The sequence below is a fragment of the Gigantopelta aegis genome, chromosome 3, assembly GCF_016097555.1.
Source record: "Gigantopelta aegis isolate Gae_Host chromosome 3, Gae_host_genome, whole genome shotgun sequence".
Classification (NCBI taxonomy): Eukaryota; Metazoa; Mollusca; class Gastropoda; order Neomphalida; family Peltospiridae; genus Gigantopelta; species Gigantopelta aegis.
This window is the reverse complement of record NC_054701.1, coordinates 35,246,713-35,270,768: the sequence shown is the minus strand read 5'-3', so window position 1 is coordinate 35,270,768 and position 24,056 is coordinate 35,246,713. Positions and strand designations below refer to the sequence as shown.

The following is a 24,056-nucleotide window of genomic DNA, read 5'->3' as shown; positions in this document are numbered from 1 at the left end:
TATGTAATAGTAGATATATATGTCTTTAAATACAAAGTACATATCTGGTACATTTGCTCTTTTTTTGTCTTTTTAGATAAAACCAGACGTACTGTGTATATCTGTGTGTAATATTCAGTGAAACCTCTCTAAACTGGACACCCCCAAAACCAAGTAAAAAATTGTGTTTTAAGAGGTATCCAGTTCTATAACGACATTTGCATCAGAATCTTGACATTCTCAATAAATATATACCGTACTAAACACTACCTGGTATGTCATGCACTCAACGGTTGTCCCGACTGAAATGGGGTACCACTGTTTCAAACTAAACAGTTCAGCTGATCGCAGTCGCTGCACAATCTCATCAGTCTACAAGAACAGAAAAAAGAATATATAATATATGTTTAACAACACAGCACATTTTCAACTACGGCTATTTAGTGTTTAAACATTTGGTTACATCACTGAATTAACTAACCTCAGTCTACAGCCTGTCACTTATTAGGTCAGGTCAGGTCAGGTCAGTGTTTAACGTGCACATTCAGAACAAGCTGTTTTAGTGCACGCCTGTCCTGGGCACAGGTGTCGACCTCAGCCAGCTCCAGGACAGGAAAGGGGTGGGGTGGGATGGAGGGAGGACTGCATGCACTGGCAGGTGCAAGGGAGCACCAGCAGTCCGACTGAGGTCGGTAACAGGTGGAAGGTGGTATGGTGCTATGGAATTTTGAGTCCCAGAGGATTAAGCCAAAGAGAAATGGTGCGCATTTTTGAGAAGGAAATTAGGCGCAATTTTGAACGGTCCGCCAAAAAATAAAGGAGGGAGCTACATATAGTTTTGGAAGATTAGTAAGCCAAGAATAGCTTGTTAAGGAGACCTAGATGGCGTTGAATTGTCTCCCTAGGTTGCCCATGGGGGCCCTTAAAAGGGCCTGAACTGTCACTTATTAACTAACATAAGCCTCTTGCAGTATTCACAATTTACATGTACTGAATTAACTAACCAAGGTCTATATAGTTTGTCACTTGCACTATTCACAATGTACATCACTGAATTAACTAATACAGGTCTATACACTGTCAATTTCAATATTCACAATTTAAATAACTGAATTAACTTATCCAGGGCCCTGTTCCATGAAGCAATCTTAATACTAAGATCACCTTAAGGGCATACAATAGTTATGCACTTAAGGTGATCTTAGCACTAAGATCGCTTTGCAGAAAGTGACCCAGGTCTATAAACTGTCACTATCCACAATTCACATCACTGAATTCACTAACCTTGGGTCTATCATCTGGTATTTGATGCAAACACTGCCTCACCAAATCATGCATGTCTGGCCATGGAGGTTTTCCACGTTGAGTGATCAGTTGAATTGGAGAATTCTGAAATTGTAAAGCAAATTTACATTCAGTGAAGATATTTTATGCTTAAAGGGACATTCCTGAGTTTGTTGCGTTGTAAGATTTTTCCGACTAATAAAATACTTCTACGATTAAACTTACATATTAAATATATTTTCTTGTTTAGAATATCAGTGTCTGTATATTCAATGTATTTCTGGTCGTCTTAATATTTGTAAGAAGCCCAAACTTAATTTCGTATGTACGAAAAAATTCATTTTAGGAAATAAAATGAAATTTAACCTAGTACAAATATTAGAACGATCAGAAACATGTTTAATATTTTATGCAGAAAAATATATTTGATATGTAATTACAATCGTTGAAAAGTCTCTGTTAGTCAATAACATCTTAAAAAGTGCAGCAAACTAAGGAATGTCCCTTTAATGACACCATAGTATGAAAAATATATCAGCTATTAGGTGCATAAGCGTACGAGACAGGGGGTGGAGGGGGGCAACTGTTCCCTTCCCCCAGTCCTGGAGAAAATTCACAAATTAAGGCAAAAATTACCTGGCCTGAACATTTTTCATCATGTATTTTCATTATTCTACCCACAATAGTAGTTGTAATCTATGTAAATATGTGTGGCAATTCGTTTACAACCCTATATAGCTGTTTGGCAGTAATGCTAGTATGAATAAACATTGAAATCCAGATCATAAATAAGAAAGATTCTATATAAAATTGGGTATCCAGTTGTGAAACGATACATTCATGAAGGACCAGATCATGTACACACTAACAAAAAACAAAAAATCTAATTCGCACTTTTCACTCTGTATATATACAGAACCTCACATGTTGTTTTCACTTCATATTTATTGCACGTTTATTTTGTGTAAGAATATATACCACGAGACTGTGTAGCGGTCTCATGGTATGTTCTAGTGCAATAAATAGGAAGCGAAAACAACGTATGTGAGGTTCTGTATTTATTACATACATGTATCTTCTTTTATTTTTTTTTATCAAAAAGTGTTTGTAATTTAATATCATAACTAGACTTTCTTAAATCATGGATTTACTTGACATTAAGAATCATACTCTGCGGCAATCTTGTATGTTTTAAACACGGTGTGATGTAATTTGTAAATCATATATGATGTCAGCAACAAAAAGGCGCTAACTCCAGTAAAAATAAAAAGGGTATTAATTCCCCATTTACAAGTTCTGTTACAGATCGCACATATGTGTGATACAAGATACATTTATCACACAGTTTGAAACTGTCTCTATCACTATAGTAAGATTGAATAGGTATGTAATAAAGCCTAAAGACTAAACAACAGGTAACAGTGTGAATACAACAGGTAACAGTGTGGGTACAACAGGTAACAGTGTCGGTACAACAGGTAACAGTGCGAGTACAACAGGTAACAGTGCGAGTACAACAGGTAAAAGTGCGAGTACAACAGGTAACAGTGCGAGTACAACAGGTAACAGTGCCAGTACAACAGGTAACAGTGCCAGTACAACAGGTAACAGTGCCAGTACAACAGGTAACAGTATGAGTACAACAGGTAACAGTACAAGTACAACAGGTAACAGTGTCAGTACAACAGTTAACAGTGTCAGTACAACAGGTAACAGTGCGAGTACAACAGGTAACAGTGCGAGTACAACAGGTAACAGTGCGAGTACAACAGGTAACAGTGTCAGTACAACAGGTAACAGTGCGAGTACAACAGGTAACAGTGCGAGTACAACAGGTAACAGTGTCAGTACAACAGGTAACAGTGCGAGTACAACAGGTAACAGTGCGAGTACAACAAGTAACAGTGCGAGTACAACAGGCAACAGTATGAGTACAACAGGTAACAGTGTGAGTACGTACATCAGCAAATGCCCGATCCATGTCACTTCTTGACTTGAGTTCCTCGTGAGGGTGACAGCCTCCCGTGAGTAAGATGTACAGCAGAATCCCAAACGCAAACACATCGGCCTGAATATAAGAATAACAAGAATAACACAGATTATTACCCACATGGTTCAACATAACCAGAGTTAATCAAAACCATACAAAGCACACGTGTAATAACTAACAAGTGCAGTGTGCGATTTTGAGGAGAGTCTGGGAGCCCGAGGCTCGCAAAAAGCATGTAGTACTCTCTAGCTTGGCTAGCATACAAGTCAGCATGGCTCGTAAAAATTATTTGTACAAATTACATTGATTCTTCGAAATGACACAGTCAACATATATCTCAAAATCATGGGAAACCACAGTCTTGAATAGCAATCTTTTCCATGGTTTCATGCATAACATTTAGTGTATCTTCTATTCTACTGGAGATGCGTGGTAGGGCTCGCTGAGTTGGTGGTGGGCTCTAAAGATTTGTAAATAGGGCGTCCTTGTGACAGTTAAATTTTTTAAACCAAAATCGCACACTGACGTGTAATGATGTATTTTGGGAAGCAACGTCGTAACACGACATTGCTTCCCCAGTCCTAGCCCAGACTGTGCATGTGAAATATGACGTCATTACATCATCACCTTCTAGTTGAAACATTTGGAGATGGACCTTGTTATTAATTTAAAAAATTGGCCTCTGTGGCGTGGTGGTTAGACCATCGGTCTACAGGCTGGCAGGCTGCACCGACCAGTGATCCATAACTGGTTCAACAAAGGTCATGGTTTGTGCTATCCTGCCTGTGGCAAGTGCAAATAAAAGATCCCTTGCTGCTAATCGGAAAGAGTAGCCCATGTAGTAGCGACAGCGGGTTTCCTCTCAAAATCTGTGTGGTCTTTAACCATATGTCTGATGCCATATAACCGTATATAAAATGTGTTGAGTGCGTCGTTAAATAAAACATTTCTTTCTTTCTTTCTTTTAATTAAAAAAAACAAAAACAATAATAATATGGATAATAAAGAAATTATTACACTCATGTGTGAGTCGTACTGATTTTACGAAACTCGTGTCAGGATTCATGTATTACCCTCACTCTCTCTCGGGCAATACAAAAATCTTGACACTTGTTTCGTAAAATCAGTACGACACACAAGCTCATGTAATAATTTCTATTTATTACCCACATGATTTACAATAAATGATTACACAATTATCATATTATCTCATGCTATTTATGTTAAGGCACTTAGTGGCAGAGTACTTGTTGAAGGTGTGTGGGTTATCTCATGCTATTTATGTCAAGGCACTTAGTGGCAGAGTACTTGTTGAAGGTGTGTGGGTTATCTCATGCTATTTATGTCAAGGCACTTAGTGGCACTTAGTGGCAGAGTACTTGTTGAAGGTGTATGGGTTATCTCATGCTATTTATGTCAAGGCACTTAGTGGCAGAGCACTTGTTGAAGGTGTGTGGGTTATCTCATGCTATTTATGTCAAGGCACTTAGTGGCAGAGCACTTGTTGAAGGTGTGTGGGTTATCTCATGCTATTTATGTCAAGGCACTTAGTGGCAGAGCACTTGTTGAAGGTGTGTGGGTTATCTCATGCTATTTATGTCAAGGCACTTAGTGGCAGAGCACTTGTTGAAGGTGTGTGGGTTATCTCATGCCATTTATGTCAAGGCACTTAGTGGCAGAGCACTTGTTGAAGGTGTGTGGGTTATCTCATGCCATTTATGTCAAGGCACTTAGTGGCAGAGTACTTGTTGAAGGTGTGTGGGTTATCTCATGCCATTTATGTCAAGGCACTTAGTGGCAGAGTACTTGTTGAAGGTGTGTGGGTTATCTCATGCTATTTATGTCACGGCACTTAGTGGCAGAGTACTTGTTGAAGGTGTGTGGGTTACCTCATGCTATTTATGTCAAGGCACTTAGTGGCAGAGTACATGTTGAAGGTGTGTGGGTTATCTCATGCTATTTATGTCAAGGCACTTAGTGGCAGAGTACTTGTTGAAGGTGTGTGGGTTATCTCATGCTATTTATGTCAAGGCACTTAGTGGCAGAGTACTTGTTGAAGGTGTGTGGGTTATCTCATGCTATTTATGTCAAGGCACTTAGTGGCAGAGTACTTGTTGAAGGTGTGTGGGTTATCTCATGCTATTTATGTCAAGGCACTTAGTGGCAGAGTACTTGTTGAAGGTGTGTGGGTTATCTCATGCTATTTATGTCAAGGCACTTAGTGGCAGAGTACTTGTTGAAGGTGTGTGGGTTATCTCATGCTATTTATGTCAAGGCACTTAGTGGCAGAGTACTTGTTGAAGGTGTGTGGGTTATCTCATGCTATTTATGTCAAGGCACTTAGTGGCAGAGTACTTGTTGAAGGTGTGTGGGTTATCTCATGCTATTTATGTCAAGGCACTTAGTGGCAGAGTACTTGTTGAAGGTGTGTGGGTTATCTCATGCTATTTATGTCAAGGCACTTAGTGGCAGAGTACTTGTTGAAGGTGTGTGGGTTATCTCATGCTATTTATGTCACGGCACTTAGTGGCAGAGTACTTGTTGAAGGTGTGTGGGTTATCTCATGCTATTTATGTCACGGCACTTAGTGGCAGAGTACTTGTTGAAGGTGTGTGGGTTATCTCATGCTATTTATGTCAAGGCACTTAGTGGCAGAGTACTTGTTGAAGGTGTGTGGGTTATCTCATGCTATTTATGTCAAGGCACTTAGTGGCAGAGTACTTGTTGAAGGTGTGTGGGTTATCTCATGCTATTTATGTCAAGGCAGTTAGTGGCAGAGTACTTGTTGAAGGTGTGTGGGTTATCTCATGCTATTTATGTCAAGGCACTTAGTGGCAGAGTACTTGTTGAAGGTGTGTGGGTTATCTCATGCTATTTATGTCAAGGCACTTAGTGGCAGAGTACTTGTTGAAGGTGTGTGGGTTATCTCATGCTATTTATGTCAAGGCACTTAGTGGCAGAGTACTTGTTGAAGGTGTGTGGGTTATCTCATGCTATTTATGTCAAGGCACTTAGTGGCAGAGTACTTGTTGAAGGTGTGTGGGTTATCTCATGCTATTTATGTCAAGGCACTTAGTGGCAGAGTACTTGTTGAAGGTGTGTGGGTTATCTCATGCTATTTATGTCAAGGCACTTAGTGGCAGAGTACTTGTTGAAGGTGTGTGGGTTATCTCATGCTATTTATGTCAAGGCACTTAGTGGCAGAGTACTTGTTGAAGGTGTGTGGGTTATCTCATGCTATTTATGTCAAGGCACTTAGTGGCAGAGCACTTGTTGAAGGTGTGTGGGTTATCTCATGCTATTTATGTCAAGGCACTTAGTGGCAGAGCACTTGTTGAAGGTGTGTGGGTTATCTCATGCTATTTATGTCAAGGCACTTAGTGGCAGAGCACTTGTTGAAGGTGTGTGGGTTATCTCATGCTATTTATGTCAAGGCACTTAGTGGCAGAGCACTTGTTGAAGGTGTGTGGGTTATCTCATGCTATTTATGTCAAGGCACTTAGTGGCAGAGCACTTGTTGAAGGTGTTTGGGTTATCTCATGCTATTTATGTCAAGGCACTTAGTGGCAGAGCACTTGTTGAAGGTGTGTGGGTTATCTCATGCTATTTATGTCAAGGCACTTAGTGGCAGAGTACTTGTTGAAGGTGTGTGGGTTATCTCATGCTATTTATGTCAAGGCACTTAGTGGCAGAGCACTTGTTGAAGGTGTGTGGGTTATCTCATGCTATTTATGTCAAGGCACTTAGTGGCAGAGTACTTGTTGAAGGTGTGTGGGTTATCTCATGCTATTTATGTCAAGGCACTTAGTGGCAGAGTACTTGTTGAAGGTGTGTGGGTTATCTCATGCTATTTATGTCAAGGCACTTAGTGGCAGAGTACTTGTTGAAGGTGTATGGGTTATCTCATGCTATTTATGTCAAGGCACTTAGTGGCAGAGTACTTGTTGAAGGTGTATGGGTTATCTCATGCTATTTATGTCAAGGCACTTAGTGGCAGAGTACTTGTTGAAGGTGTGTGGGTTATCCTTCTTGGTGGAAACAAAACTGAATATTTAAGCCATCCATTAAAGGATTCACGTGATTAAATATAAGCAATCAGGGTAACTGTAACCAGACTGTAAATTACTTGTTATAAATGACCTTGATCTTGCATGGGGTCACATTTTATAGGGCTAAGACTATATACTAAGACTTTGTAAACATGAAAACAAGTAGAAATGAAGTCAAGGTACATGATGAACTTTAACCAAACTTTAACCTGATCATAACCAAATTTAATCTGGGCCCCAAGTTGATTGGGAATCACTTTTTCAAAAACCCTACCAGTACTTTTTGGAACAAGTAATTGATTTTGCATTTGTGTAAGGTAACGAGTCTTGTTTATCAGTGCAACTGAAACAACATTACATTTTTTTTTTATATGGGTCCCAGATAATCATTTTACTCCTGACCAGGTTGGTGTTGGATGTAGGTCAGTGTTAGAGTGCTCGCCTGAGGTGTGATTGATCAGTCTTGATGAGATCAGATTTTTTGTTCACATTCAACACACAATGGGAGTTAATCAATCAGGGATGGGAATTGGTGAACTGTAAAAAAGAGGAAATCTAGAGGGGTCCTGGAAATTCTTGAAATCCTAGGTTAAAATCTGTGCCATCTGACACATTTTGGAGGAAAGGACGATTAAAATGCGAGGAAACGCAATGTTCCATGAGAGGTAAACGGCTAATCTGAGGAGAATTCCCACCCCTGATCAATAGAATGACAATTATTTCAGTCTGTCCATATGTCTGTCTGACCACAAACAACATCCCATCTGATTAACACAGAACTTGGCCACTGAGTGCAACATAGCAGTACCTGAAAAGAATAGGTTTCTCGGCGAATAACTTCAGGTGCCCTGTACGCTGGCGTTCCCTCTTGAGCCGTCAGACCATACAGTGTGGTGAACTGTGAGATTCCATAGTCCGATATCTTGGCATTGATCTGAAATCAAATTTTAAAAAACAAGGGTTGGTTTTTTTAATGACAAAACACACTGATTAATTAATTATTGGCTACTGAATGTTACACCAGGCCCAAAAACTTAGTTTTTTTGGTCCTATACTACATAAATAAAGATGAACATGGTGGATTGTGCCCCCCCCCCCCCCCACGACCCCACCCACCCCCCGGATGTCCCTCCCGGGTGTCCCCCCCCCACTCCAGATATCATTCCTACAGCCTGTAGAAATTTAATAATTCTGAAATAGTCTTCCAAGAAAAGCCACTATATCAGATCAAATAATAATAGGAATACTACAAACTTAAGTAATGTTTAAAAATGGCAAGGTCGGGAATTTCCATTTCTAATCACAGAATACAACTAAATAAATTTCATTTCATTTGCAATTAAGTATATCTTTGCAAACTCCACACACACATTAAAAAAAAATAATGAACAAATTTAATTTATTTAAGCATTACTGATAAAGGATCTTATAAATACAGAAGAAAGAAACAAACATATACTATAGACATTACATGTAGGAGCAGATGAATGTATACCGGGTTTTTTATACCCAGACAACTTTACAACAAATATTGTACTGGAAACAAATAAATAAATGATATTTAAAGAAAAGAAAGGAATGTTTGCCTAACAACCTCAGCACAGGAAAACATCAACATATAACCTATATGAGACCTGACCAATCATTCAAGACTTTCTTTAACTTTAAGGACTGGGAAAAAATTTAATGACAAATAAGTACATTTTAAACTACAACCATTTTGCATTTAACATATAATTATTTCAACACACCATGAGGCCGTGGTATGTGCTGTCCTATCTGTGGGATGATGCATATATACCAATGTTGGTGCACTGGCTGAAACAAAAATAGCCCACCAACGGGAATCGATCCCAGACCAACCACACATCAAGCAAGCGCGTTACCACTGGGCTACGTATATCCTGCTCTTGTATGGAAGGAATGGAACATTTTGAAACAGACAGTAATTACTAACCAGATCACTGGGTGACAAGCTGAACATGAGGATGTTGTCTGGTTTGAGGTCACGGAAAACAATCATCAGAGCGTGAAGATATTCCAGTCCCTCGGCAATCTGCAACATCAACAAGTTGTTTATGTACATTCTTATATGTTTGCAGGGTTCAACAAATACACTAGCCCTTGGACCCAGCTAGTAAATTCTTGGTCTGGGCTAGTGGAAATTATCAGCTGTGTTACCATATTACAAAGGGCACTAGCAAAAGCTTCTGTGAGAGCTAGTGACGGTCTCAAACATTTGTCAAACACTGACTTGATTTGAAACTTTAAAATGTCTGGCCTCATACTAGGGTCTCCACGAGTACTCAGGCATGGGTCGAGTCTAGCAAAGACTTGAGTCCGTCCACAGGACTATAGTACCTGTACAAGGTAGAAAATAATGATCAGCTATAATACAATGGACAATGTAGGACAATACTTTCAGCAGTAAATAATCAACTATATAAGTTACATAATAATTATATGATCATGTGCTATTTTTTTAATCTGGCCGTCCGTCTGTCACAATATTGAACGTATCAATCCGGTTTGTAAATGGAATACAATGACATGATTTGGCATCAATGTTCAGCGCTGGAATTAAGATGCATAATGCTGTTTTACTTTATGCCTTAATCTTATTATCATCTAGAGTAAGTCACTGCCCCCCCCCCCTCCTAGATCCACCTCTGACTGCTGTTGAGAAAGTAAAACCTATATACCTCATGTTTTCACAATGCAAAGGCAAGACCGTTAAAAAGAATACAACCTCTATATAAGACATTTTTAAACTTCCAATTTTTACTATTTTTGGCTAGTATATAAAACTTGTAAAAGGCTATTTAGTTATTTTAAAGAAAACTAAATATAGAATTATTGTCAATAAATTTTCAATACAAAAGGCAAGAGCTTTAATACAAGAGATTTTTAAAATTAATGCCACTTGAATTCATGCAGTGTGTTCAGGTTCTGCCAAAGTTTTATTCAATAATGTTTTATCTTGTCAACATCTTCTGTCGAAATAAACACTGATGACAGTGTAAAAGACAATCGAGTAATACCTGTAGTGCTATTCTGTGTTGCAGTACCTTGCTCAGATTTTTCTCTGATTTCAAAATCTGAGTCAAAGTTCCGAGAGAAGCGAATTCGAGTACGACAATTCTGCAAGGTCGCAGGCCGACGGCAAGAAGTGAGATAACACTCGGGTGTTGGAGGCGACGCAGCACTGTGGCCTGAAAGAAAGGTTGATGATAATTTGTTAAATTCACTGTCGCTATGTTCCTAAGTATATGGACAATTTTTTGTTTCACATAAATTGAATTTTCAGGCCCATACCCAGGATTTTGAGGGGGGGGGGGGGGGGGGGTAGTTTAGGTTTATGGTGAGGCACAAAGTTTGGGGGGGTCCATGGGGGGCATACTGAAAAAAAAGCCACTGGTAGGAGGGGGTCAACCGACCCTTCATTGGCTACGGGCCTGATTTTGAAATGCTACAAACACCAGATTGACTAGAAACACATCGAATTAGCTAAATTTGATAATGTAAGCAAAATGTAAGTACTAATGCAAGTTAAATAGTAAAAAAAAAAAAGCTGTATTAACCAAACATATTTTACACTGTTTAATAACTAGGGTTAGTGGCTTTAATTAAGAAACATTTTTATTTACACTGTAATATTTTAAACTGTTATATAGTTTGGTGTGGGTTTAAAACTTAGTGTGTTTTTATACGAGTTCTGTTACTATTCATTTTAGTTGTATGCCAATTCCATCAGTCTTCAGTGGTTACTTGTTCAAGTGGCAGGTTAACACAGGTTGCATGGTATACTGGCACACGTACCTCCTGCCGTAGCAGTTTGTGGGGGTGGACATCGCCAAGTGGGTTGAACACCTTTGCTGCAACAACCTGAAACATATCACTCCACATGAAAACAAAAAGGAAAGGAATGTCTTTTAAAGACACATCAGATCAGATCATACTTTTTATCTGTGGCTATTTGGTGTCTAACATACAACCAGTATGTGGCTAGGACTGTGTGCTTCAAGTATGAATGGTTATAATTACAAATGTAATAGAAGCAAAAACAGTAAAAGCCAAATTAAAAATTGAAAACCAGAGATAGTATAGGGCCTAACATGGAATTAACGATGACCCATTATATAATTATAGCAAACACCTGAATCATCATTGTTACGACAGTGATTCATGAATGCATGTTATCACATCTGTATACTTATTATGACATACAGTTTCAGAGAGGAAACCTGCTACATTTTTCCATTAGTAGCAGGGAATCTTTTATATGCACCATCCCACAGACAGAATAGCACATACCACGACCTTTGCTATACCAGTCGTGGCGCACTGGCTGGAACAAGAATATTCATTAAAAGCATGGTTAGCAGGGGGCATGTTTAAATGTCTGTAAAGCCAGGAATGCCCCTTTAAGAGCCATGGATGTAATTTCTTAATGAATTATGATGATGAAGAAAGCACTTCACAATATATATCTAGGTATGGTATAACGTGTTCATTAAAATTATACTGATGAAAAGTATGAAATTTTATATCCACCCAACACTAAAATATAATTTCCATCCGACACCAAAACATAGAACGGGCTATCAGAGAAGTAAGTTTGTCAATCTAGATTTCAAACATGTTTCTTGGTTGTGAAAAAAACATTAGTTAATCAAAGTTCCCTCATATACTTTTGATAGAATGTTGCAATGATTCTGTTAAGTTGGCATCTTTGATTTCTATCAATGTTAGACACCAAAACTATCTATACTTCACTAAGTCAAAATGGGTTACTGTAAACCGTATTAATATTGTGACATGTTTTTTTGGTGAATGTATACCTTTGCGCATGTTCGCGACGTGTAAATTTCGCGAACGACCGTTGACAGCTCAAAAATAAAAAGTGGATAAAGACAGCTCACTGTAATTGTTATAAAGTTACTGTCTGTAAATCAATATTCTGTTATCCTACATCAAGCAATTGTGCCTGGTACATAGTCTATAGAGAGGATTATGCCCTACCCACCTCACCTGTATTAGAATCACAACTCACAGCTTCAATTGTTAACTGTTAACACCCTTTGGTAGATAAAACAATAAACGATTAGTCGCCATCGATTGAAGTTACATAAAACAATTAACGATTAGTCGCCATCAAGGAGAGCTGAGTGAATCTTTTTGTGAATTTTATTCTCAATAAAATATTTCAAAACAAATCAAATTAGTCGCAGTGTATGTTAGCTTGTTCAATAAACATGTTATTTTTGCATGATTTTGAGTTTCATTTCTGAAACGAGAGTACTGATATACATGAAATACATACAAAATGTTTATCAAAAACGCTTGGAAATTTGTTGTTGCAACATGTATCGCTATCTGCAGAAAACGAATGGTGATCTTAAAATTGAAGGCCACATGCTACCGGATCCGAATAAGGCAGGAACAACAGACGAAGCACTCGCAATGGAATCGGCCAACAGTGAAATTGTGAAATTGATGGATGATACTAGTACCCAAAAACAGAAGCATTCAGAATATGATATTTTTAGTAATGAACAACGAGCAAAGATCGCAAGATATGCCACAGAAAACAGAAATACGAAAGCAGCTAGGCATTTCAAATCTGTGTTAAACTTAAAAAAGAAACTGAATGAAAGTAGTGTTTTCCTTTATGGTTTACTAGAAAATTGAGACATCACTTTAAGCACACTTCAAACTGGAAAATAGTGCGTGTGTTTTAATTTCGCGACATAAGGTTGGACGCGAACGACGCGAAATTTATACGCACGCATTTTTTTTCACGGTTTAACAGTAATTAAGAATTTGTTATGCATGGTGTAAATGCCGCTCCTCTGGTCTCCTACAAACCTATATTACTTTAAATCCTAATGTAAATGACTTAAAAGGAATACAAGGACAAAGATTCAAATTCCATCCGACACCTAAACTAGTATTTTGAAATATGCCCAGGATCTCCTCGGGAGTGGCTGTCTCCCTATAGATAAGGCACTAGATAGAGATTCATGGAATAAATATGTGAAATCAGGTGGGGGATTTTTAAAATGACAGTTGCAAATGTACCTGATTTTTGTAGATGGCACGGTAAACACTTCCAAATCCTCCATCACCCAACAGGTTCTCCGGACTGAAACAAACACAAAACACAATAAATGCTTTTCACATGAGACGGCAGTGTGAGCTGGCTTTGTTCAGCTTAAGTAATTAGTAAAGGAATAACTTTGTTTTCAACAGTATTAACAAAGACTCATATTAATTAACTAGACATTTAAACAACAAATTTATATCACACTTTATAAAGAAATACAATTCAAATTCATTCACTATACACCTTTTTGTTTGTACGTATTGTAAAAGATGCCCAATTAAGAACCCACTTTTATTGAACCCAGCCTTCATTCATTTTATGTTATTTTCGTGCTTATATCCAATCAAGGTTCAAGCATGCTGCCCTGGGCACACACCTCAATTAACTGTCCAGAACAGGGAGTTAGTGGTTAGTAAGAGAAGTTGATGTAGTGGCTTTACACATACCTATTAAGTCATTAATATTTGCTATGGGTGGGAGCTGGTACCAGAATGTGAACCCAGTATTTACAACCTTAAGTGTGATATCTTAACCATTACACTGCCGTGGGCCAGTAACATAGCCTACATAAAGAAAGAAATTTTATTTACAGTTATATGGCATTAGACATATGGCTAAGGACCACACATATATTAAAAGAGGAAACCCGCTGTCGTCATTTCATGGGCTACTCTTTTCAATTAGCAGCAAGGGATCTTTTATATGCACCATCCCACAGACAGGGTAGTAGCCTACATACCACGGCCTTTGATATACCAGTCATGGTGCACTGGCTGGACGAGAAATAGCCCAATGGGCCCACTGACGGGGATCAATCCCACACCGACCACGCATCGAGCGAGCGCTGTACCACTGGGCTACGTCCCACCCTAACCTAAATAAAATCTATCTGATGATTCTTCTTCTTTTTTCAAACATCTCATGTGGTAGAGTCCATTGTTTCAAGAGGTCACTTTTCTCTCACATATCTAATGAAGTTATACTTGTCCCAGGTTTAATAACTGTATTTATTACCCATATGGTTAAAAATATCTTGGTACATATCAAAGTAATACGTCCCACTAGAACGCCAAGTGGAACGTAACACTTTGACGTCACACGATGACGTCATCGACTGGCGTACTACAACCTCACAGGAATGTCAACGAAATGAGTTGAGCGATATAAATTAAGATCAATAGATAGGATATTATCCTGTCATGGACGGAGGAGCCGGCCAAGGCCGGCTCTTGTGCCCACCACAGCCGTGCACTACAACAGCTTGTTCTGAATGTGCACGTAAAACCCTATGACATGACATGACATAGGATATTAAACTCTCTACCATTTTGAATCATGTTTATGTCTCTCATAAAATAATTTTCATTGTCACTCACTAAAGCTCATAACAATTGAAAATTATTTCACTTCGGACGTAAACATGATAAGAAATGGAAGCTTGTTTAATATCCAATAATTATATCACAATTGTCTAATGTAAAACTTGACATATCACTAACCTTGCATTAAATTCAAGTTCATCCACATTCATCCTAAATCTCTCTTCTACGTCAAGAAGCATGATGTCTGGGGCCTGGAAATATAAACAACCACCTATTTATAGTCAAATCAGAGAACAGCAAGCTGTCCAGCACACCCTTATGAAATAGTAGGACAAAAGTAGGAATGAAAATATAGGAAAAGTAGGACAAAAGTAGGACTGAAACAGTATGTAGCAACATTATTCAAACTCATACTGGGTAAGCGAATGTGTTAAATTCAAAAAGTGGTATTATTGAGAAAATACTTTTAAAATGTTTATGTGGTACTCAAGTTTCTATCTGTATTTTTCTTATATTCAAAATAATATGAATATTGTTTAATGGTCACTGATTTTTATAATAACACAAGCAATATGCACACTTTAACAGTAATTAGCAACATTTTGAAACTGTGTGCGGCAAAGTAAAACAAAAAAGTAGGAAAAACTAGGTATTTCGATGAAAAAGTAGGAAAAATAGGAAAAAGACCCCAAAAATTGGAAAAAGTAAGAAAAGTAGGATCATGGACAGCATAAAATATGCATGAGGTACAAGACAGATTTGATCCTCAGGTGAGTAAAGGAAGGAAGGAAATGGTTTATTTAACGACGCACTCAACACATTTTATTTACAGTTATATTATGGCATCGGACCACATAGGTATTGAGGGAGAAAACCTGCTGTCACCACTTCATACAGGCTACTCTTTTCGATTAGCAGTAAGAGATCTTTTATATGCACCATCCCATAGACAGGATAGCACATACCACAGCCTTTGATGTACCAGTCGTGGTACACTGACTGGAGCGAGAACCTGCAAGTCCACCACTGACTGAGCTAGATCGCACCCCAGCTATGGAATGAAGGTCATCTAGCTTGTATATAAAGGACGGGTAAGTTCAGGAAATATGTTATATGTGGGATGAAGCACAGTATTTATTATCGATTCTAATGAAAGAAAAGAAATGTTTTATTTAACGACGCATTCAACACATTTTATTTAGGGTTATATGGCATCAGACATATGGTTAAGGACCATACAGATATTGAGAGAAAAAACCCCGCTGTTGCCACTTCATGGGCTACTCTTTTCGATTAGCAGCAAGGGATCTTTTATATGCACCATCCCACAGACAGGGTAGTACATACCATGGCCTTTGATATACCAGTCGTGGTGCACTGGCTCGATTCTAATGAAGCAGTTTAAAAGTAATAAGTGTTTTACTTTAATTTTAGTTTGAACTTTTTATATTTTCTTCCTATTGAGCATAGTCTTTAAGTTTCAGAAATGTCTGCCCTGGGCCCTGTTTAACATTTCTACAATTGCCAGCCCAATCTACAACACAAACAAGCCTAGAGGTCAGATAAAGTTTTGTGATGATTAGATGATGTTTAAGGATGGCGTAAACCCATTTGTGTCAAAATTACTCTTTTGTGTATATATATATATATATATATATATATATATATATATATATATAAACTAATGTCCAAAAGAAATGAAAAACTGTGTTTGGGAAACCATAGAATGAAAACAAAAGCATGTAGAAAATCAATGTGTATATATTTCATTAGATGAGACTCTTGCCATCTAGTGTGAACAATGTCAGATCATTCAAACATGGAAATAGCGCCTGACTGAGACCCACAAACACAGGAGGGGTCAGGTTGTGAAAATGCACAGTACGATAATTGTTCAACAAGTCTTCATAATCTGTAAAATGTCATTCAATTTTCAGCAAAATTAATAGTGTGTATGCCCACCATGCGCATTAATACACGCCATAACACGTCGACGCACTGATGACATAAGACGACGAATGACGTTAGACATGATGCGTTGCCATTCCTGAAGGAGACATTGTTCCAGTTGTTGAGTGGTGATTGGTGCCACTGGCCGTCCTCTAACTTGCCGATCCAGGTAGTCCCATAAGTGCTCAATGTCTGGAGAACATGCTGGCCACGGTAAAACATTGATGTTGGCGTTATTAAGAAAGTCGATGGTGAGTCTTGCCGTATGAGGTCTCGCATTGTCGTGCTGGTAGACAATGCCATGTGGTTGTCGCTGCATAAATGGCTGCACAACGGGTCGCAAAATTTCATTCTGATATCTTTGAGCATTCAGGTTTACCATGAATAATAACGAGCCTTGTTTTCAGATCACCGCAGATCCCTCCCCAAACCATGACGCTACCACCTCCAAATGGGTGGACTTGTTGAACACAATTTGGCGCCACACGTTCACCTAATCGTCTGTATACTCGTGCCCTACCATCATTCCTGAACAGGCAGAACCTACTCTCATCCGTGAACATCACGCGTCGCCAGTTACGCACTTGCCAACGTCGATATCGCCTGGCCCATATCAGTCGGTTACGTTGGTGTTGAGGTGTCATGTGAAGTCCACGGTAGGGTCGACATGCTCGAATACCGAAGTTTCTTAATCAGCGATACACTGTCTGTCGACAGATCCGATGTCCCAGTGCCGTCGCTGCCGTTGACGTCGCTGTCATGAAGCGGTCCCTCAGATGAATTGTCCGGATGTGACGATCCTCACCTGGCATGGTGACTCGTGGTCTACCGCTCCTAGGCCTGTCTGCTGTGTGGCCGGTTTGTCGTAGATGTTGCATCAGTCTGCTGACCGTGACGCGGATGCAGCCGAGCGTTCTTGCAATGGTGGTGTTTGTGGCTCCTTGCTGGGCCATTCCAATAGCTCTCTCCCTCTCAATACTGCTTAATCGTGGCATAACTTTGGTGTGCTTTTGATTGCTGTGCTCGTGACCTGTCGGACCAGCTATTTTATACCAGTAGTCTGCAACGTGGATTTCGTGCTACATCACCCAAAGTCGTTTTTCCATTTAATGCGGTATTTGTGTACAGTGTCAATTTGTTTCGCGTTTTGTTCCCGGAAATGTTGTGTTTGTACATGAGACATGTTTAAGTATTGTTTTATCAATTTTTTCTCATTTCGATGAAACTTATTAATATTTTTAGTGTGTATACTTTCTTTTGGACACTAGTTTATATATATATACTTTTATAAAACCTAGGATTTTGATAGAAAAAGGCAGTGTATTGTTTACATTATACAACCTTTGCACCAAAATATGCAAAATAACTTTCATTTCTTACACACCCGTTGGTGAGAACACCATGCGTTATTTTTGGTTATGCATGGTTGTTAACACATGTATGTGTGTTAACAATTTCAAGACATATGACTGGCTACTCCTAGGTGATGACCAGGTCACCAATGCCATACAACCAATGAAAAACTACACCATGAAAATCGATTAGACTGTGACATATAGTTAACCTGACATCATGTGTCTGTGACGCATAAGTCAGCTACAAGTGCAACGGCTGTAAATAACTTTTAGTTGAAAAAGATGTTAAAATTTGCTTAAAACCTGGGTTTTTTAGGATATGTAAGAAATAGAATAATACATTCGTGTCCATTACATACCATTTATCTCACAACTCGTTGTTTAAAAACGTATCAAACTCGCTTTTGCTCATTAGATACATGTTAAAACAACTCGTTGTGAGATAAATGGTATCTAACGGCCACTCATGTAGTATTCTCTATATAAACAACTCGTTGTGAGATAAATGGTATCTAACGGCCACTCATGTAGTATTCTCTATATAAACAACTCGTTGTGAGATAAATGGTATCTAACGGCCACTCATGTAGTATTCTCTATATAAACAACTCGTTGTGAGATAAATGGTATCTAACGGCCACTCATGTAGTATTCTCTATATAAACAACTCGTTGTGAGATAAATGGTATCTAACGGCCACTGATATATTATTCTCTATGTATTATTCAGTCAGTAATTACAACTTTGGAAACTAACTGGCGAAGTTACTTGTGGATATCCAATACTAACAAATACAGTGCAAACTGCTATTGGATGTCAAACATTTGGTAATTCTGACATATAGTCTTTAGAAAGGAAATCCACTACATATTCCACATTAGTAGTAAGGGATCTTTTATATGCACCATCCCACAGACAGGATAGCACATACCACATCCTTTGATATACCAGTCGTGGTGCACTGGCTGGACTTATTTACTAAGTAGTTAAACTCACCAGTTCAGCCAGTAAGACGTCTCCTCCGTGTACAGGACAGCGAATTACATCATCTGTGTTCTCCATATCAGACTGGTTTAACAAATCATGAAACTGAAACTCGTGTGGACTGGAACCTTTTAAACAAAATGATTACATGATGACTATGATTACATGTATTTATACACTCTAAATGAAAGACTGTAAATTAAAATAAAATAATGTGTCACAGTCTTATTGCATATATAAATACATTTGGCAAATTAACATCACTTTAAAAATGTACATATCCCCCCCCCCCCAAAAAAAAGAAGCCAAATTGTTTGCATTAAGTTTAATTACTTTTGTGTCATCTCATTAATTAAATGAAAATAATTATGATAGTTTGGTACACATGTACAAGCTAGCTATATGTTATTAATTTGTTTGTTTTTTTGTTGTTGTTTTGTTTAACTTTTGGATGGTTTTGTTTGGGGGTTTTTTGGAAGGAGAGCATAGATATTTTGAAAACAACACATTTTTGTGTTTATTTGATAATTTCAATTTTCAGATGCAATTCAGGAGGTATGGAAACCATACAAGGTAAGAAGAGTTGTGGGGTAAAAATGCAGTTACAGTGAAACTTTGTTAAAAAAAGTTTGTTTTATTTAACAACGCCATTAGAGCACATTGATTTTTTATCTTATCATCGGCTATTGGACGTCAAACATATGGTCATTCTGACACTTTTTTTTAGAGGAAACCCGCTGTCGCCACATAGGCTACTCTTTTACGACAGGCAGCAAGCGATCTTTTATCTGCGCTTCCCACAGGCAGGACAGCACAAACCATGGCCTTTGTTGAACCAGTTATGGATCACTGGTCGGTGCAAGTGGTTTACACCTACCCATTGAGCCTTGCACAGCACTCACTCAGGGTTTGAAGTAGTTTTTTGGTTAAAAATCCCATGCCTCGAATGGGATCCGAACCCAGTACCCACCAGCCTGTAGACTGATGACCTGACCACGACGCTACCTAGGACGGTATGAAACTTTGTTAATCGATTGTAAAACTAATAAGCATTCTGAGACTATTGCTGAAACAATACATTTCCTCAACAAATTTTCATATCACTAAGTTCAAGGAGTCAAAAATGTGCAAATCACCATTAAAGTCAAACTTGATCTGCAACTGTACTCGTATGATAAAGCCATATACAAAATCTCATCTCAATATCTTGAGGTATTGTGAAATAAAATCTGACGGAAAGACAAATGGATGGCTGGACAGACAGACAGACATAGACACAACTTATAGCCTCATGCTGTTGAATCCTGTTGGCTCAAACCCTGTCAGTGTTCAAGAGTGTTCGACCTATCGGGTAGTTCGACCGAACAATTCGGTCAACATCGGATATTTCCGTAACATCAGTTAGAAAGTTGAATTAGATGCATATTATTTTGGTAACTGCAAACTTAAAAATTTCATCAAGGTGTTATATAGCAAAATATCAGAGAGAAAGGATTTATTACAAATTACTCTATTGTGTGATGCAGAAGCCCTTGTCTGTCTTAATTAAATGTACGGTTGATGAAGTGATGACAGCTGAGTAACTCACCCACTGTTTCATTTAAAACTGGTCTTGTAGATGTGTTCAGAGTAACACTTCACGCCGAGGCCATTTTGTGCACAAATTGTTTCATTGTTATCACGGTTCATCAAGCAGGTACCGTAACACTAGCTGTACTTGAAAGATCATTACCAATAGCCGCTTAACACACAACATGACAGGTATGGTAAATAAAGGATTGCATGGCTATTGTTGCGATTCTCCGATTTATCTACAGCTCGTTCCACCTAAATAATTAATCCGAAGGTTGTAATAACCAACTGCGCAAGCACAGCAATTGTTGATCCTTTTCGGTGGTTTTCCATTTGATATTTGATGGATCACCAGTTCGAGGGAAATATAGCTAATAACAGAAATGGGACCGATAATTTAGTTCGAGCAAAGGCTTATAGTCAACCCTGGACATGTTCAACCCATCATCAGTCAATATAAGGGTTTACCGAACAACAAACTCGAGACTTCGTATTTCGTTCGAGCGTTGTGGTGTGATCGACCCTTCCGAGGTTAAGCCAACGAGATTCTACTGTATATATATATATATATATATATCAGGTAATTAAAAAAAGGTCCCACTTCCTGAAGATAAATAGCAGAAAAGCAGAACAGAGATATTTTGCACAAAAGCATGGTGATAATTTCAATTTGATAAATGGCATGCATATGGGTCATTCCACAGAAAAGGTTAAAAATGATGGATGATTTTGTCCCCATCCATTTATTCAGTAAAAAAATTCTTGACTTATCTTTTATATGAAAATAAATATTGTGGATGATGCTTTAGCAAGAGCATAAACATTCATCATTTTAATGATAATTATTTTGCCGAAACTGACAGTCAAAAACAAAATATATATATATAAAATTTAACAGTGTGTTCAATGTCTATTATATAATACTTGGTTTAACATTATGAGTGACATGATGGATAAATATACAGCACTTCACATACGTTGTTTTCGCTTCTTATTTATTGCACAAGTTTATTTTGTGGAAGAATATATACCACGAAACCGCGTAGCGGTCGAGTGGTATGTTCTGATTCAAAATAAATTTGTGCAATAAATAGGAAGCGAAAACAACGTATGTGAAGTTCTGTATTTATTACATACCTTCTTGTATGTTTTACAAAAACGGTTTTTAATTTAATGTCATCACAACTCTTTCTTAAATCTATGATTAAAACTCCTTTCATGGATTTGCTTAATGTTAAGAATCACACTCTGAGGCAGCCTTGTGTAATGTTTCAAATACGATATGACGTAATTTGTAAATTATATGACGTCAGTAACTAAAAGGTGCTAACTGCAGTAAAAATAAAAAGGGAATTGCCCATTTAAAAGTTCCAGTTCAGATCACACATATGTGCGATATAAAATAAATTTATCATATGGTTTGAAAATGTCTTTATCACTATAGTAAGATTGAATAGGTATGTAATAAAACAAAATTATGAACTGAGTCATTTGAGGAAAATGCTCACTATCACATCGGATACAGGGAACATATTTATCCAACAGCTCTCGCCCCTTCAGTGGGTCCAGGGTTGTCAGCCCAGGGTACCATTCATCTATCAGGGCATCCAGATGGTCAACAAGGAATCCCAGCAACCTGCAGTTGTAAATACACACATGGACTTACATCATATCTTAGAGTCAGTGCAAGATAAACTATGCATAATAAAATGATTAAAAGACAAAAGCCATTCATAAATATCACCTGGCATTTTGACCAATTTAGACTTTTGTTTCCCCCCAGCACTACCAACAGTATGATCAGTCAACCCCCCAGCACTACCAACAGTATGATAAGTCAACACCCCAGCACTACCAACAGTATGATCAGTCAACCCCCCAGCACTACCAACAGTATGATCAGTCAACCCCCCAGCACTACCAACAGTATGATCAGTCAACCCCCCAGCACTACCAACAGTATGATCAGTCAACCCCCCAGCACTACCAACAGTATGATCAGTCAACCCCCCCCCAGCACTACCAACAGTATGATCAGTCAACCCCCCAGCACTACCAACAGTATGATCAGTCAACCCCCCAGCACTACCAACAGTATGATCAGTCAACCCCCCAGCACTACCAACAGTATGATCAGTCAACCCCCCAGCACTACCAACAGTATGATCAGTCAACCCCCCCCCCAGCACTACCAACAGTATGATCAGTCAACCCCCCAGCACTACCAACAGTATGATCAGTCAACCCCCCAGCACTACCAACAGTATGATAAGTCAACCCCCCAGCACTACCAACAGTATGATCAGTCAACCCCCCAGCACTACCAACAGTATGATCAGTCACCCCCCCCCCAGCACTACCAACAGTATGATCAGTCAACCCCCCAGCACTACCAACAGTATGATCAGTCAACCCCCCCATAAGTATTCAAAATCATCTCTTGGCCACAAGACTACTTATATCTGCAGCTAATACAAAACTAAATTTGGTCTACACACAATGTTGTTTAAAGGGACATTCCTGAGTTTGCTGCAATTTTTAAGATGGTTATTGACAAACAGAGACTTTTTAACGATTGTAATTAAAAATAAAAAATATTTTTTCTGCATAATATATTAGTGGCTGTATATTAAACGTGTTTCTGGTCGTTCTAATATTTGTACTAGGTTAAATTTCATTTTATTTCCTAAAATACAAAAGACAAAATCCAGTTTGGGCTTCTTACAAATATTAAGACGACTAGAAACACATTAAATATACAGACATTGATATTCTAAACAAGAAAATATATTTAATATGTAAGTTTAGTCGTAAAAATATTTTATTAGTCGAAAACATCTTACAATGTAGTAAACTCAGAAATGTCCCTTTAAGCAAAAAAGAAACAAACTAAAATGGATGGGTGGGTGGATGGATGGATGGGTGGATGGGTGGATGGATGGATGGGTGGGTGGGTGGATGGATGGATGGGTGGATGGGTGGATGGATGGATGGATGGATGGATGGATGGATGAATGAAAGAACAAACAAATGGACAAATGAATGAAAGAAGCCTGTAAAGAGCTTACTAACAGCCTGGCAGAGTGGCTGGAACCATGATATATATATATATATATGTGGATGGATGGATGGATGGATGGATGGATGGATGGACGGATGGACAGACGAAAGAAAGAAAGAACAAAAGAATGAATGAATGAACGAACGAACGCACAAACGAAAGAATGAACAAATGAATGAACGAACGAACAATTGGACAAATGAAGGAAAGAAGCTTGTAAAGATCTTACTAATAGCCTGGCAAAGTGGCTGAGACCATGATGTGAACGAACGAACGAACGAACGAACGAAAGAAGCTTGTAAAGATCTTACTAATAGCCTGGCAGAGTGGCTGGGACCAAGATATGGATGGATGGATGAAGGAATGCTGGGACCATGAAATCAAGGAAGGAATGAAAAAATGGA

At 38.4% G+C, this 24,056-nt stretch overlaps 1 protein-coding gene across 2 annotated transcripts in view; it reads right to left on the bottom strand.

The window, feature by feature from the left end:
- The window catches only part of LOC121367941 (leucine-rich repeat serine/threonine-protein kinase 2-like), a 126,920-nt gene that overhangs the window by 20,478 nt on the left and 82,386 nt on the right, over positions 1 to 24,056 (bottom strand). For both annotated transcript variants that reach the window (XM_041492406.1, XM_041492407.1), the window contains exons 50-60: positions 22,100 to 22,227; positions 19,032 to 19,147; positions 14,908 to 14,981; positions 13,384 to 13,447; positions 11,122 to 11,187; positions 10,344 to 10,514; positions 9,260 to 9,358; positions 8,111 to 8,236; positions 3,224 to 3,331; positions 1,264 to 1,368; positions 250 to 351 (exon numbers count right to left, since the gene is read on the bottom strand). In XM_041492406.1, the coding sequence (XP_041348340.1) occupies positions 250 to 351; positions 1,264 to 1,368; positions 3,224 to 3,331; positions 8,111 to 8,236; positions 9,260 to 9,358; positions 10,344 to 10,514; positions 11,122 to 11,187; positions 13,384 to 13,447; positions 14,908 to 14,981; positions 19,032 to 19,147; positions 22,100 to 22,227 (1,159 nt within the window). The remainder of the gene's footprint in view (positions 1 to 249; positions 352 to 1,263; positions 1,369 to 3,223; positions 3,332 to 8,110; positions 8,237 to 9,259; positions 9,359 to 10,343; positions 10,515 to 11,121; positions 11,188 to 13,383; positions 13,448 to 14,907; positions 14,982 to 19,031; positions 19,148 to 22,099; positions 22,228 to 24,056) is intronic.